The sequence below is a fragment of the Dermacentor variabilis genome, chromosome 8 (assembly GCF_050947875.1).
Source record: "Dermacentor variabilis isolate Ectoservices chromosome 8, ASM5094787v1, whole genome shotgun sequence".
Taxonomy (NCBI): Eukaryota; Metazoa; Arthropoda; class Arachnida; order Ixodida; family Ixodidae; genus Dermacentor; species Dermacentor variabilis.
This window is the reverse complement of record NC_134575.1, coordinates 150,048,023-150,065,724: the sequence shown is the minus strand read 5'-3', so window position 1 is coordinate 150,065,724 and position 17,702 is coordinate 150,048,023. Positions and strand designations below refer to the sequence as shown.

The window sequence follows — 17,702 nt, the reverse complement described above, 5'->3', positions numbered from 1 at the left end:
CTCATTCTTTGAGCCGTAACCGAGGTGGTCGCGGTTCGAAAGCTATTCTGGCTACCGAGGAACAACAAAAGGGCTGACTCACTATCAGCTCCTAGAATACGTTACAGTCTCCTGCCAATTTGCGTTCTGGCGCCCCGTTTTCATCACGACCTCGATTGACTGCGTCGCTACTCCCCACCTGGTCTCGTCTTGCCACCTTGCGCTTCTTTGTGCTACTACACGCTGAGCTTCGAAAAAAAATGACGGAACGACAAGGAATTTAACTGCCCCGTGCCCTTTGTCCGCGTCCGTGCAGAACATGTTTCTCGGTCTCCTTTTGACCGGTGGCTCGAACGTGTTAAGTGCGTCAACATCGTCAACGACGACCGCACCTTTCTTTTCCTCATGCCCTGGCTTTTCGCGCCTTTCGCCATCTTTGGCTGCGCTACATTAGCCACCGCATTCCGATTTTTACCGCGCTTCTTTCTGCGGCGCTTTTTCTTTGAATTCCTTTTCATGCCGCTCTCTCGCGCCTCGTGCTGGCCGTTACACATCTCATCGGCCCGGATCGGTCCCTTACCCGCACAGCCTGAGTGCTCCTTAACTAAATCATTCCTCTCTTGGCTACCTAGACTGGCGGAGAGCCACCCCGATCCCTGAACAACGCAGTTGTTCTCTCGTGAGCTACGGAGCTCGCCATCCCGAGAACTACTCTCAACTGCATCGTCCAGCTGGCACTTCTCTTCGGCACGGAGATCTGACTCGACATGGGTGCTCGTGTCTGTCAAGTCCGTAGTATTCTGTACCTCGCTAACGACCTCGCTACCATGAGATGCGACGCACACGCGCGGTAACTGTGCCAATTTGTTCGCAGCTGGCCTAGCTGTCTCTATAGTCCCCTGTTGGCACAGCACCTCGTCGCCCTCACTCTGGCCTTTAACGGTCTCTGTTGCCACTAAGGCATCGTTAGCTGCTAGCACTTCGAGTTCACCTGTGAACGTGCTGCTACTCTCACAGGTACTTTCACTTGCCTCGGCTTTCGACTGAAATCTGCTATCTACTTCCTACTTGCACTGCGTCCAGCCTACAGATTTCTCAAGCCGCTGTTGAATTTGTGCGTTTAACTGCTGTAAATTTTGTATCTGCTCCTTCACTGCTGCAATTTCTTTTTCCACCTGTTGCCGTTTTTGCTCACGCTCTTGGCATTTTCGCCAAGAGCGTGAGCCAAAACCAATGTATTTACAGCCAAAACCAAACGCTTACCCACTGAAGCAGCACCATATCACCAGTCCTTCTCTGCAGTACCCAGTCAGTTACAAGAGGTGGTCAATCTCAAGTCGCCTCCAACTTGATCAGGATGCCGGTCGGTCACCATGTGCCAACGTCCGTCAGCTGCCGTTGCTGTCTCACGAGTCGTAGGCCGATTTACGAGCCGTAGGCCGATCTCACCGCTGCCATTCAGTTATTAGGATTGGAGCGGTCGTAGTTGTAGGGAGGATCTTGATGTCATCGACAGGAGCTAGGCGAGCAGGAATTATTTGCAGTATTTACATTTAAAACAAGACATACATCGACAGTCTAGCGTGACTCCCATATGGAACCCGCAAAACTAACATACAGCAAACAGCTTACAGGCACACAGCTCACTAGTACATTTCTAGCATGACAACGAGCACTCAGCTCCCGACGACGAGCACGCTCTAGCAGCTGGCAAACGCTGCTTATAAGCACTTGGTCCCCCCTTGATTCCCAGTGGACGGAAATGTTCGTCCAGTCATCGTTCGACGTCACCGTTCGATGTCACTGTAGATTACCCGCCCTTTTGGAGGGGTGCTCACAAACACGTGTTGCACAGGTTTCAGTGCTGCACACACACACACAGGTGTAAAGGTCCGGAGCCAACGTCAGAGGGGCTTCGTAGAACTCTGCTTCATGCCGGGTGGCGCGGCCGGGTACCACATTCCTGAGCTGACCCTGTGCCACGTGGCTGCCGGTTATTCGCAGTTATCTGAAGTGCGCCCTGTCTGGTTGGATTGGAACACGTGCAGCAGGCTGAAAGCTGGCACGTTGTCACCCCGTACGGCCATTCCTAACAGTACAAGTAATTTCCTCTATGTTGTCTTTGGTGTCTTTGTTGGCTTCTTATGATATGACTCAGATAAAGGTACTCTTGCACAAACTCTAGTGGCTACCTGGCAACCATGAATTCTTCCCTTGCCAGGCTATCAAGCATCACCTTTGTCTTGTGCATATTAGTCTTCAACTCCACTCTTGCACTTTCTCAGTTAAGGTGCTCAGTCATTTGTTGCAAGTCATCTCCGGTGCTACAGAACAGGGGAGGTATTCTGTAAGAGTCTACCTATTGGACATGTCCATTTCATCTGCTGTTGAAGTTCTGACCTGGCTGCTGTGGACGTGCAGCCCAGCCCAGCCAATCAGAACTTCAGCAGCAGACAAAATGGATATGTCCACTAAGTGGGCTCTTACAGAATAGCTCCCAGGACAATGTCATCTGCGAATTGAAGGTTGCTGAGATATTTGCTGTTGACCCTCACTCCTAAGCCTTCCCGGTCTAATAACTTGAATACTTCGTCTATGTATGCAGTGAATAGCATTGACTACATTGTGTCTGCTTGCCTGACTCCTTTTCTGATAGGTAATTTTCTTTTTGTTGAGAAACAAGGTAGCTGTGGAATTTTTATAGATATTTCCTGAAGTATTCATATATGCATCCTGTATTCTTTGATTATGCAATGCCTCCATGACTGCCAGCATCTCTACTGAATCAAATGCCTTTAAATCTATAAAAGCCATATAGAGAGACTGCTTGTACCGGGCAGATTTCTCAGGTACCTGATTAATGACATGGATAGGATCCATTGTAGAATATCCCTTCCTGAAGACGAGTCTGATTGAAGTTAAGTGTTGCCCTGATTCTATTGGAAATTATCTTGGTGGATATTTTATACAACACCAAAAGCAAGCTAATGGAGCTATAATTCATTGATTTTTTAATGTCTCCCTTCTTATGGATTAGTATAACATTGGCATTCTTCGAACTCTCTGGTACACTTGAAGTCATGAGACACTGCGTATAAAGGGTTTCAAACATTTCAAGCATAATATCTCCATTATCTTTGATTAAATTGACTGTTATTCCACCTTCTCCTGCCGCTTTTCCCCAGGACATGTCTTGAAAGGCCCTTCTAAATTCATCGCTAGTTGTACAGGTTGTTTTAGCCAAGTCGGGACACACATTAAAAAATCCACGTGTGAGTTAAGGGAATGCAGTCAACTTAATATTACTCTTAATATATCAAATATTAATATAAATTTCAAATATTAATATATCAAATAATAATATATCAAAGCATTCTTTACTATGAGCTTAAGTAATTAATTAACAATGAATTAATGAACTTTTAAAGCATTTGTAACGAGGTTTATTGGACTCGTCAAGTGACGGCCAGAAACACAGCAGCAGCAGCAGCAATAGCTCAAATAGAACAGTGAACTGGCCGTGTGACATGCGATGGCGACAGTGCTTTCTTGCATTCCAATCTGCTTGTGGCTCCGATACATGCGATGGCGATGGGGCTCTCCAGTGCCATTCTTCTTCCTTACACATTCATTTAAATGCAAAATCTTCAATGTAGAAGTTGTAGAGCCCAATGAGAACTTTCCAAATGATTTCTTTCTGTGATAATAGCTGCTGTAGATTAAATTTTTCCCAGCTACAAAAGAAAGTGCACTAGATTTGAAGAAATATCACGTAACTACAAGCTCACTCGCAGGGACATTAGTGTCCTCGAACATGTTGTGAACGCAGACTGAAATGCTGCACGCAGACTGAAAACATGAGCAGGCCTTGAGCAACAAAGATAGATAAAATACCACGGTCTTAGCTTACAATTTTGCCAACATATCTTATCATTTGATGCAATGGGATATGCGATAAATAACGCATAGCAATTCTTGAAACTTCCTAAAAGACGAGGAGGTCTTGGCAGCGGATGGCAATGGATCGGAGATGGGAGTGTGTGGTCATTGTCTTTCGTTTTTTTTCTTGCCTTCGGTTTGCATGCAGCATCAATCTTTCGTTGGTAGTATGTTTCAGGGCACCAATGTCACTGTGCATAAGTACGTAGTCACATGGTACATTTTTTAAGTGTCATGCGCTTTCTTTGCAGCCCGGAAAAGTTTGCAGCCCGGCGATGCACTTGCTATTCATCGGCACCTATATCGGGTGTTTGCGGCTGAGCATCAAATTATTATAAGTGAAGGTCATAAGCTGCTCGCCAGGAACATCATCGAGCCATCTTGCAATCTCTACGCATCACCTGTCATGCTAGTCAGAAAGAAAGTTGGAACGTAGTAATTCTGTGTTGATTATTGGCACCCTAACAGAATTGCGGTAAAAGGACATGTACCCTTTGCCGCACATTGATAATGCCTTTGATTGCCAGCATGGAGCTTGCTTATTAATGTGAATAGCATTATTTGCCTTCTTCAACCATTTTAAGCCTATCTATCTATCTACCTGCCCGCCCACTCGCCCGCCCTGCCTTCCTTGCCTAGACTAGCCTAGCCTAGCCTCTTATGTCAACCCAGTTGTCTAGCACTTGGGCCCCTAGGTATGTGCTCCTGGTCGTGATGCCCTAGTGGTCGTTCTATTATCGTCATTCCAGCTTCATGATATCTTACTATCATGCTGTCGTCGTCACGCCTTCTACCTCGACCCAGTGCCAAATTAGTCTAATAGCTTGGGTCACTAGATATGTGCTGGTGCTTGTGATGCCATCATGGTCGTTGCATCACAGTCATTCCAGCCTGTCATCCGACACTCGTGATGCCATCGTTGTCATGCCATCGTCGTCGTACAGTTGTCATACAGCCATGCAGTCGTCATGCATTCGTTGTCACACTGCCACAGTGCATCGTCGTTCCGCAGTCATCATTCCTGCTTTGTGATCTGACTCTCGTCATGCTGTCATTCTCACACCTTTTACTCTCATTTAGTGGTCCAAGTTGTCTCCTTCCTAAGGCCACTAGGTATATGCTCCTCGTCGTGATGCCATCTTGGTCGTTCCATTGTCGTCATTCCAGCCTTGGGATATATTACTCTTGTCATGCCATTGTCGTCACGCCTTCTGCTGCAACCATGTAGACCAGGTTGTATATAGCTTGGGCCATTAAGTATAAGCTTGTGGATGCGATGCTGTTGTGGTCGTTGCATCGCCGTCATTTCACCTTTGTCATCCAACACTCGTCAAGCCGTCATCACGCCATCATCACCACACGCTCATGCATTCGTTGTCACCACCATAGTGGTGCTGTCCTAATCATGAAATCATCACCATTCCAGCTTTATGGTCTGACTCATCATTCTGTCATCGTCATGTCTTTTTCTCTGAACTAGTGTCCCAAGTTGTGTAATAGCTTGGGCCACTAGGCATGTGTTGGGAGTCACGATGTCGTTGTGGTAGTCGGATCCTTGCATTCCACTTTTGTCATCCAACTTTCCTCATGTCGCCATCATTACACTGTTGTCGTCGCACAGTTCTCATCGTGCTGTCATTTTATCATTGTCATCACTTCAGTAATGCCGTTCCATTGTCATCAAGCTGTCATCATCATACTGCCTTCATCTTTCTAGCGATGTCTTTTTCTTTGTCATTGTATTGTCATCACACTGTCATCATTCAATTGTGATCATACTGCCCTTAACATGCTGTCATCATCAGATAGTAGCTATCATGCCTTCATTGCCAGACCGTCTTAATGCCGTCATAGTCGTGCCATCATTGTCACTCCAGCTTCATCCTACTCTTCTCATGCTGTCACAGTCACGGGCAGGAGCCGACCGGCAGCCTCCAGTGTCACGAGGATCCCATCCTCGTTGCCAGTGTCACGATCCACCCGGGCTTGTGAACAAGGGAGGGCTCGAGGCACCCTCCCATAGACGGACGCTCCGCAGCATGGTGGTGCTGAACGATAACTGACCGGCGAGCAGCCGTGCTCGTCGGTGTTTATTGTGGTGCGGTGAACAATGTTGCCTGCCGAGCTTTAGCAGGCCACCGAGCTTGGCGGGTGAACCAAGATTATGCCCGAGGGGGCATCACATACTTGCTACACCCCCTTGCCCCCAGTTTGTTTGTCAAATGAAAAACAAACGTCCATATTCACAATGTGAGGCTCTGCCTCCATCCTAGCTAGGTCGACGCTGCCTGCTATCCAGGCGAGTAACGGTCCGGTGGCCTCCGCTGTCGAGTACTCCGCCTGGGCACCGGTGTTGACGGGTCGGGCGTGGCAATGCCGGGTGCTGCCTGGGTCAGCCTCGCTCCATCCGGAGGGTCCGTAGTGGTCGGCCTCGTGAGTGGTGCCGAGCTCGACACCGGTCCAACGGGTGCCGCACCACTGGCTACGGTTGCCGCCTCCGAGGTAGGTGGTGCTCCGCAGGAAGCGACTGGTGCTGCCGCTAGTCCTCTTGCGGGCTGGAACTCAGTGGCAGTCGAAAGTGCTGGCCAGGTCCCGAGGCAAGGCCTGACATGGTCGGCGTGTCTGTGCCACATGGCCCCTTTTGGCATGCCGACGAGCAGCGATGAGGCATTGGCAGGAGACACCACCTGTCCCGCAGATCAGGGTGGGCCAGGACAGAAGTTCCTGGCGAAAACTGGAGCTCCCGACTCTGGCAAAGGCTCGGGACGGCATCCTTGGTCAGCAGCCAGCTTCTGCTTCAGCTGCTTCAAAAACACTGTGGATCGGAGGTCCGGATGCAAGACGTCCAAGGGTGTCTTGACCATCCGACCCAGCACGACCTTACAGGGGGCACGGCCCATGACATCGTGGGGCGTGGTCCGGTATTGAAACAGTATCCGGGCAACCTGCGTCCGGAAATTCCCAGTCTGGCTCTTCTTGAGCTTGTCTTGATGGTTTGCACCACCCGCTCGGCTGCACCATTTGAAACAGGGTGGTCGGCGGAACCATCATCCGGCGGATTCCGTTTTTCTTCAGCCAGGCCATGTACCTTGTGCTGGCGAAAACGGGACCATTGTCGGACACGATGATATCCGGCAACCCTTGGGCGGCGAAGACCTGTCGTAGTGCTGCAATGGTCGCGCCTGCTGATCGAGTGGTGACAGGTAGAACCTCCACCCACTTCGAAAAGGCGTCCACAAGCACCAGGAAGTAATGGCCCTTGAAGGGTCCCCCAAACCCACATGTAGGCGGGACCTAGGGTCTCTGTGGGAACGGCCAGTGGGTGCCTTTCACATGACGCGAGGCTCGCTGATGCTCCTGGCAGATTTGGTAGCTCTGCACCACATGCAAGCTGGCTTCCGGGTACTCTGGCAGATGAATGCCCAGTGCATGAATCCAATTTCGGCCCAGCAGCGTCGGCGACGACCCCTTTGTTAAGTAAAGAGGAAGGGTTGCCTCCCTGTCGCCAAAACGAACGCTGACCTGTGCCTGACCCTGGACCTGGGAGAGTTGCCCGGAGGAGCTGCGCAGCATCACGCCCGAAGCCTTGACGGACACGCCGAGGAAAGCACGCTTGAAGAGCTTTCCGGCCATTACAGACACGCTGGCCCCTGTGTACAGCTCCATGAAAATGGGGTGCCCGCAGATTTCGACGGTCAGCATGTATGGCGGCACAGACAACGGTACAAAGCCTGTGTGCCACATTTCGAAAATCGGCGTGTCCTCGGCCATGACGTTGAGCCTGGCCGAGGAAGAACTTGAGCTTGCTGCTGCATGCCTTCGCCGCATACCTTTGCGACGGTTACCCTGGCCGCGGGCTTGTGTTGTACCTGGGCTTGAATCAGGCTGCTGCTTGCTGTTCGTTCTCCCCCTTCGGCATACACGTGCCAGGTGCCCAGTTTTCCCGCACGTAAAGCAGTGTGCTTGAGAGAACTGGCACTGTGAAGGGGAGCGGGCACCACCACAGCGATCGGAGGTGCTGTCCTTTGTCGCGAACTTGTTGACCGCCGCTTCCGCCGACGATGAGCCAGTCGCACGGGAAATCTCGCTGGCGTCCTTGGCGGCAGCTTCCATTGCCAGCGCTGCCTTCACGGCGTCGTCCAGCGACGGGTCGGGAAGCTCCAGGATTCGCGTCTGCGTGGCAGGGTTGTTGATTCCGCAGACGAAACGGTCCCGGAGCAGCGAGTCCAGTTGGTCCCCGAAGGCGCAGGCACTCGCTAACCGTCGTAGCGCAGCAACGAATTGTCCGAGGGTCTCTCCTTCCCGGCGGCCTCGGTTGTTGAAGCGGAAACGCTCCATTAGCGTGGACGGTGCTGGGTTAAAATGCGAGCGCAGTATGGCAAGCAGCTCACCCAGCGTCTTAACGTGCGGCGTGGCTGGCTTGAGAAGGTCAAGCAAGAGGCTGAAGACGCGGGTCCCGCAGCTGGCCAGGAAAATGTCCCGCTGTTTGGCCTCAGGTTTGTCGCTTGCCCAAAAGAACACATGGACTTGCTCCTCGTAAATTTGCCAGGCGGACCGATCTCCCTCGAACGGCTCGAGCCTTCCGTACAGCGGCATGGCGACAGCAACGGGGGGCGGTGTTTCGCCGCTCGCGGCGGCATGGGACTCTCCGTAGGTCTCGTCGCCAGCCTCGTCGCCAGTGTCACGAGCAGGAGCCGACCGGCCGCCTCCAGTGTCACGAGGATCCCATCCTCGTCGCCAGTCACGATCCACCCGGGCTCGTGAACAAGGGAGGGCTCGAGGCACCCTCCAATAGACGGTTGCTCGGCAGCGTGGTGGTGCTGAACGATGACTGACCCACAAGCAGCCGTGCTCGTCGGTGTTTATTGTGGTGCGGTGACCAGTATTGCCTGCCATGCTTTAGCAGGCCACCGAGCTGGCCGGGCGAACCAAGATTATGCCCGAGGGGGCGTCACATACTTGCTACAGCTGTCATTGTCACGCTGATGTCGTGATACAGTCATCATTGCCATCATGCTGTCATCATCATGCCATTGTCTTCATGCCGTTCTATTAACGTCATAGCGTCATCGTCATTCAGTCGTAGTTATGCATTCGTTGTCATACCATCTTCGGGATGCTGTCACAGTCGTTCCATCGGCATCATTGTAACTTTGACATCCGACTCTTCATACCACCATCGTCGTACTGTTGCAGCCATGCCATCATCGTCATGCCGTCTTCGCCATGCCACCGTTGTCATTTCTTGGTCATCATTCTATCATAATCATGCTGTAATTATTCAGCCATGATTATGCCACCACTGTCATGCTGTCATCATTGCAGAATCATCACACAGGTGCTATCTTGTATCTGTTGTCATAGCATCGTTGTCATGCCGTCTTGATCATGCCATCGTTCTCATACTCGCTTCTTTGCCTGTTTTTTGTCATACTGTCGTCAGGTCATCGTTGTCATACAGTCATTGTCACCTTATTGTTCCCATGTGGTCACCATCATGTTGGCATTGTTATACTGCCTTCCTAACTTAAGAATCGACATATCATTGTCATCATGCCCTTGTCATTATGTGCTATTTTCGTTCAATGGATGCCATTCCTTCTTCGTCATCCCATTGTTGCTGCGTCAGCATCACGCAGTCATCATCATACGTTGTAGGAGTTGAGGATGACGTCGGCATGAAAAACTTGGGAAGGGTTATTTACATTATGTACAGTGAGCCGACCAAGAAATTAACAGTCATAGAAGTCATTACGTGCTGGCAACAACTCGGACGCTACTGCCCGTGGCAAGAAGCTCGAAAGAGATGAATCAAGGAATGCTCTAGGAATGCTCTCTGCTGCTCCCGGTCTGCGTCTTTTAAACCCTTCAGTGTCTCGAAGACACATCACGTTCGGCCAATGGGCGAGCCCGCTGAGATGACGCCATTTTCGGCCAATCGGCGAGCCCGCTCAAGTGTCGTCACTTTCGGCCAATGGTAGGCGCCCGTGCGATGGTGTCATACCTGGCGAAGAGAGTCGCCGCTGGGTCCCCAATTGTCCAAGGGCTTACTTCTGCCTGCGGTCTTGCCTTGCTGACTTGCAATGCGCCGTCACAATAGCCAGGTGGAGGCGACGCTGCCGGGTCTTCGCGGTGCATTACAGCCATCTTGCTTCGGGACTCACGTTACCTGGAACAGCGCCAGGCTCTCGCTTCACTTTCGGGAAGAGTCAGGCAGTGAATAGCTCCACCTGCGGCACACGAAGTGGGGGCCGCCAACTTGTTGCACGTGCGCACCCCAGAAATGTGGTATCCGTGCTTCTGCGCTCCTTAATTAGCTGTGGTGCGATTGGATGTGGTCTGGTGAACTCGAAGTAGGCTCAGGAAACGGCCCCGTATCTAACAATGTCCATGCTGATGGGCAACCTTGGAAAACGAGTATCATGGCAAAGTAGAACGATATAAAAGTATCTGGCATTTAGTTGTAGCAACGAAAGTCTCAGAATTGCCACTGCTCGTGTTAAAATAAACGTTCACTGTATCCAAGAATATGGTCTGTCGCTACATTGCTCTATTGCTATTTGCATTACTGTGGACAGTCATCGCGAGATGAGTTCTGTTGTAATTTTTTTCTCAATCGTCTTATGGTCTGGATGCTGGCAGATTGCTGTGGACGATATGGACCGTGAAAAGATTAGCTTTGGAACAGCTGACAGCTTTTACCAATTCAAGGTCATGCCATTTGCACTTGGTAACGCATTGGTAACCTTTAAGCACATGATGGACTCTCTGCTCACATGCTTTAAATGGCCCACATGTTTATGTTACCTGGGCAATGTCATAGTTTCTTCCCAAGATTTGAAACTCTTTTCAGCCGTCCTCGATGTTTTTCCTTAAAGGGATACGGACACAAAACCTGAAAATTTTACGATAATAGAGAAAACGAGTCCTCAGTGTGCGAGTACACCGAAAACAAGTAGTCACTTCGCTCATTTTTCAGCGGATGGCTTTATTTTTGGCGTTTTTGGCGTTTTTTTTTGGCACGTTCAACGCCGCCCGGCCCAACCGAGTTGGAAGGCGTGACGTCACGACACCCCCGTCGGGTAGCCAGCCGGCCGGCCACGGTCATTCGAGGCGCGCCGCCGCCGCAATCGCGAGCATGGATTCGGGTTCTGGTGCCTCTACCAGCGATGAGTACACGTCTGCAGACGAGGACCCTTCCAACTTAGCAAGAAATATAACCGCTTACTGTTACGAGCCTTCCGCGTCAAGAGGCGAAGAAGAGCAGGCGGCCTTGAACGTGCCGGTCAGGCAGTCCGGGCCAGCAACATGGTAATTTCTTTTTCCAGTAAACTTGAAGTGCAGCAGCAGCAATTCGTAAAGTTATGTTACATAGGAGGCAAAATGCCTAGTTTCGTGACCCGCGTTGACGCAGAAAGGGCTGAATCGTAGGTAGCGTAGCTCGTCGCTTTGAGCTTACCTACGCTGTCGGCTTTCGATCGCTGCACACTTCGTTTTTACGTGACGAGGCACGGCATGTGTAGAATTTTCCACCCGTTTCATAGCCCTGTGTTTACGGCTACTTTCACATTCACGCCATTAGAAGCCATTTACTGGTTGAACTCGTTGAGATGGGCGGCTGCGCTAGGGACTCGTCGACCAGATCACTTAGCTACATCGATTCTGTGGCCATAGACAGAGGAAAGTCTTTGGCTGTGACATTTAATAGGGAAATGCTGCGCGAACAACCAAGTCATGAAATCCGATGCATGATTATGCAGAGACCTATGAAAATCCGTAATTTTTTGTTTGAAGTTGAAAAGCAACGTGTGAAACGGCAATGTAGATAAATGTGCTGCGCATTTTAGATTACTACACATGTATGCTGTTGTCTGGCGGTTCATTCGCTGGCTGTGTTTTGTATATTTGATCAATTAAAAGAGCGCTCGTATGCTGTCGTTCAATATTAGACGCAGCGAGAGTGTACACAACATGGCTATTTTGTTTTGCGATAAACACATGCATCCGCAGGGTAAACAATTTCTGTCACAAGCCGAGAATATCTGTTCCTGCACAGCCAGTGAAAGGCTAATTTTCCTTCTTTCAACAGGCACTCCTGCAGTCACCGCTGCGGCCACATGCATACAGAAAGAGAGAGGGTCTGTTGCCAGAGCAACAAAAGTTGGCGGACACAGCTAACAGTTACGAATGTATCACTAAGCACCCGCTCTTCGAATTATATTGCCTCAACAGGAGCCTTTTGAGCGGCATGCCAAGGCTTTTTAAAAAAGCACAGCCGGGCTGGTCGCATAAGCATCGTCGACGAAGTGGTCCGCGCAAATGAAGCCATTTTTTAGAAGTCTCCATGCTGGGGGTGGTGGCTGACAGGCACGTATGCTAAGTTCACGCACCTTCTTGTCTCTGGGAAACGTGCGCGACGGCGTGTCACGACCGATAATGCTGTTATAACAACCGTGGGCGCAGTAATGTCTGGGCATTTTCTTCCGCCACGATGAATGCTTCAATACCGATCGACGACCGTGCGAACACGCGTGTAAGATGCACCACCTGCATGGAGCGCTGGCGGGGATAATGTTTCAGACAGACCACGTGCGAACATAGCCGACGGCGATACACAAGCGCTGCAAGGGACGGACACTCCGGAAAGATTGCGCTGGCTGTGGCTGACCTTGGCCGCGCGCGCGCGAGCACGCGGGGGTGTCATGACGTCAAGTTTCAGCTTCTCCCGGTGGCCGCTTGGAGGCAAGGCGCAACAGAAAATCGCAAAACAAAGGTGTTTCTCGTTCTCTTTTTCTAAGCAACTTGTTGTATTCGTCATTTTTAACAGTTCAACTTTTGTTCTGACGCAGAAAACCACCCACCAATTTTTGTGTCCGTATCCCTTTAAGCCGGACAGCAGCTGAGCTCGTTCAAAGATCACTTTGGCTGCTGCCAAATCGCAGTGCTTGGCCATCTCGTAGATGCCTACGGTGTACAAAGAGACTCTGGAGAAATTTACACAGTCAAGAACTTCCCCGTTCCCCAATCTGCAAAGGATGTCTAGCTTTCTAGGCCTACACTCATACTTCCGTGGCTTCATTAAAATTTCGTGGACATAGCGAAGCCACTTACTGAGCTTTTGAGGCTGCCATTCCTTTTTCTTGGAGCCTGTAATAGCTTCTGCATTCTTGCACCTCGTCAGCCTGCTCACGACTCCTCCGATTCTTGCCTGCTTTGACCCGGCTACGCCTACCAAAGTCCGAACCAATGCAAGTGGCCAAGGAGCCTGTGCATTACTAGGCCAACGCTAACGTGGCCATGACTGTGCCATCACCTATGTTAGCCACCTCCTATCAGCCACTGAACACAATTATTCCATTGCAGAGCACGAGTGTTCGGCCCTCATTTGGGCAGTGAGGATACAGGATGGTCAACCTTACAGGATGATGCGTCCGCATCTTGTAAGATTGGTCACCCTTCATCATGTAAGGGTGACGATGCTATATTTTCACCTTGACATCGATGACATTGATGAGGCACTCCAGCATATTTATATGTATGTCCTTCATTTCAATAAATTCAATGATTAGTCGGCGCTATGTGTGGTTGTTATGCATCTCTTCTGTGTCCTCGTCTTTCGCGCTGTTCCCTAATTCAAGATGTTCAACCAACTAGCTGTTATGTTCACTTTATCTGTCTCCTCACTTTGCCAGGGAAAAGGATCCTTACAGCACATGCCACTTGACCCGCTCTGCTGTTACTACTCTATCGGTGCCAATGCCACTCCAACAACAGAAGTTACACTGCTGTAAATCTGTATATCATTGTCCCCTTTGACTTCTGAAGGACACATAATTTTTTTTCTTATGCTTTACCTCAAAGCCTGACATTGAAAGTTCCTACCAAGGGTAGCACAGCACGAGGCGGGGCAGTTTGGTAGATTACACTTTAGCAGTTGCAGACCAGTCAATAATGACACATCCTTTAATTTAAGATGTGACGGGCACATTGATTTATTCTACAGTATCCAATAGGAGGTTAGATTGAAGTTTGTGTTCATGAGTTGGCTTAGAATACACAGAGTGGACCTGGGTAGTACATATTACAAAGATCGCCTCCCCTTTGCTAGAGTTCTTAGAATGGGAAGATGTCAAGAGTATGGTGCGTTTATACTTGTGCAGGTGGATCCTCTCTGCAAGCGCGATGCAGAACTCGGCACTGTAGTTCACGGAATGGTGGTCGCGCATTGCATGCTCAATGACACAGTCTTTACCTTTGTGTGTTTTCTTTTAATTAAGACAGAAAAAGTTTTGACAGTAGTTACACCTAGCATGTGCCCTATTTCCAATGAATGAGAAGTCACTGTCAAGTACAGCTCCTTTACTACTGTTGGAAACATATTGATGATGGCCAGATGACAATCTGCATTGGGATGCTTGCCTAAGGTAATTTGCTACAAATGCTGTAATTAACTGACAGTCTCAACACACTTTGTGCATGCATCATGCATAAGATGCTCCTAATTCCCTCAAAATGTAAAATTTATGACGTGCTTACGTCTTTCAGGACACTAGGAAATCCTCCTTTGTGGTTCATAGTAACAGCTTGTAAAGCTTTGGAATGCTTGTATAATTTGCTACAAAGGCTGTAATTAACCTACAAATTTTAAGACTTTGGTACCCACCACTCACCAATATGGTCCCCATTCTCTGCAAATGTGGAATTGTTACCGCTTTTGGTTCGTTCTTTCAGGGCAACAGAAATCATCCCAGAATTTACCTATGCTCTTCAAAATATTCCTGCATATCGCCCCTTGTATGCCCCTAATTTTCCCTCTCTGTAAGCTCAGTGAATGATGTCAGTCTTTCAGGATACCGTGAAAATTGGGATATAATGCTTGAGATTTCGTAGTTGAACCAACACCTTTGCTGTAGAAACAGAACAGCATGCATGAAAGTTCAAGCGGCATCTTTTGCAAACAGAGCTATCACGCTACTTACGAAATTGGTGCACTGCTCTGGCACACGCGGTGGAGCCAGTTTCCACCACCACTTTCAACGCTCCCCCACCTCCCACCCCCACCCTATTCTAGCCACCCTAACTTTGCTGTGTTACAGTGTACTGGAGAGCTGCATGTAACTGTTTATTCTTGTACTAAGCGGCGTGAGTAGCACATTTTCTTTCAGACGATCTCTATGGCATTAACACAGTTTTTTACGCTTTAACAAAATGCCATCTTCGCTCTTGCAAGTACTTTGGCAGTGTGCACATCGGCTCAGTGATGGATTCTGCACTACGGACTTGCATTGAAAGGATTCCTAACATAACAAGCTTCAACCTTGAGGCGATGCACCTTGAAGGCTCGAAGGTGTGCAACCTTGGAAAAGACAACCCGCTCCAGTTAGATGTGGGTGCTCAGGCTAGCTTGTGTTGCCATGCTCCTGGAGCCGTGTCAATCACATAGGCTAATCAGATCATGTGGTTCTAAACATACTGATGTGTACTTATTCATGCTTTTCTCAGGGACTGCATATCAGCCACATCACACACCTTAAAGTTATCGCCTTAAAGCCCGCATGTCTTCCAGAAAGTACTACACAATTCGTGTTGCACATAGAATCAGATTACACAAGCTTCTGTGACAACAGACAAAGGATAGAACTATTGATAGCATTCCAGTAAGTTCCAATCATGCAGGCGTGTCTTGCACTGAGTGATAACTTTAAGGTTTGTGATGTGGGTGAAATGCAGTCCCCGAGAAAAGGATAAATAAGTACACGTGTCAATATCTAGAGGGCTCATGGCGGCTTCCCGCGGTGGCCGTGGTATTTACACTAGGCAGCAGATGTAGCTATGCAAAACTGTAGCGTGCTTGATTTGTGCACAGTAAGGTGGAATGCATGTTATCAATAGCTCAATGCAAATTGATGTCTGCGAAAATGTCGTCAAGGAGCAGGCTGGAACAGCGTTGGCCGGGAGGGAGTGTGCGTCCCTTGTAGATGCTAACCGCCATTCCTTGTGAGGCACGGCAGGGGCCGTGCAAGTGGGGTCTGGGCTTAAATTTTGCATGTTTAGAGATTAGTTGAGTGTTAGAAACTAATCAGAATTAGCTAAACTCAAGGGCTGCGACAGTGATAAGTAGTGTGGCCAAAGTTTCATTCCTACGTGGGTGGGTGCGGCTGAGTGTGAGCAGACAATAGTTGGCTCATTCCAAAAGTGCATAATTATCAAAATTCGAAACACAGATTTTCACTTATTTTGTATGTATGTATGCTTTGGTATGTATGCTTTATTTCCACAAAAAAGAAATACAGCTTTGCGGGGCTAAAGTGGGGGAAAAAGCTGCTCATAGCACCTTGACTAGCCCGAAATACCCTTAATACAAAAAAAAAGAAGGGAGCAGCAGAGCGGAAGTACAGTTTTCCCAAGTACTTACATGTTCAAGTACTCCAAGATATCATGCATACACATCACGAATCAGGTGAGGAAGGAAAAAAAAGGAAAATACAACAAAAGCAAGATGTCAGCAAGCAAGCAAGAACGCAAAAAATTTCACTGCACTTGAAAAGCATATAGGCATTGTACAACTCACATATGAGAAAAAAGCAAGAATATCAGGAGGAGAACAAGTCGCAATATAAATTTTATTAACAATAAGATCATTTAATAACCAAGTTAGCCTGGAGCACAGCATTTGTAATCCATAGTTCGTGTGCGATTTCGGTACGTGCCAGTACTGTGGCTTTCTTGTACTGTATGGAATCTCGTGTAGCTTTAGGTTAGCCATAAAAGTAATGTAGTTTATGTTCTTTTTCTGTTCATTTTTATACGCAAGCACTAAACGATACTTTAAAAGGGCCTGTACTTTTGGTGTCTTAAGTTTATGAAATAAATAAGCTGAACGGAAGTCATATGGTTTATTACAAATAGCGCGAAGAGCCTTCTTTTGCACTATGTACAGCCTGTTGATATTTGTTTCAGAAGTGGTAGCCCAGACAGAACAACAATAAATGGCTGAGAAAAAGTGAATTACATAACAAGCACTTAATAGAGCGAGGAAGATAGTTCAAGGAATAAAAAATTCCAGTGATTTGTGAAAGCTTACTAGCAAGAAAATCTATATGGCTCTGCCAGGTCATAGTATGATGAAAAATACACCTAGCAATTTTACCGAGTGTGCAAGTTCAATTTTAGAATTGTTCATTAGCAAATCTTCCTCTATAGTAATTTGCGTATTCTTAGTGCGAAATAACACCGCCTTAGTTTTTTGCAAATTAATAGTCAAACTGTTGTCAAATGACCATGTGTATAGTTTACTCAAAACTGCATTAGCTCTTATAATCAATTCGCCAGGGCGGTTAGATGAAAAGAGTAGCGTAGTGTCATCAGCATAGATTATGTAACGCGTATCAACATCAGTGTTTACAAAATCGTTAATAAAGATATTAAAATGGAGGGGCCCTAAAATACTGCCCTGGGGTACACCTACCTTGACCGACCGAACTTCAGATTTAAAGCTATTTACTTTGACAAACTGCTGTCTATGACCAAATACGACCTAATCAAGTCAAGCGCCTTGCCGCGTATACCATAGTGGTTTAACTTAATAAGCTACCCGCCGTGGTTAATCAGTGGCTATGGTGTTAGGCTGCTGAGCACGAGGTCGCGGGATCGAATCCCGATCACGGCGGCCGCATTTCGATGGGGGCGAAATGCGAAAACACCCGTGTACTTAGATTTAGGTGCACGTTAAAGAACCCCAGGTGGTCAAAATTTCCGGAGTCCTCCACTACGGCGTGCCTCAT

At 48.5% G+C, this 17,702-nt stretch overlaps 1 protein-coding gene across 8 annotated transcripts in view; it reads left to right on the top strand.

Annotated features, from left to right (window-relative positions):
• Nucleotides 1–17,702, top strand: part of LOC142590666 (uncharacterized) — a 224,496-nt gene that overhangs the window by 92,415 nt on the left and 114,379 nt on the right. The window contains exon 5 of one of the 8 annotated variants that reach the window (XM_075703065.1): nucleotides 4,170–4,425. The exons of the other annotated variants lie outside the window; for them this stretch is intronic. Coding sequence (XP_075559180.1) covers nucleotides 4,170–4,354 — 185 coding nt within the window. The 3' untranslated portion in view covers nucleotides 4,355–4,425. Of the gene's footprint in view, nucleotides 1–4,169; nucleotides 4,426–17,702 lie in introns of those variants that run through there. 8 annotated transcript variants of the gene reach the window in all.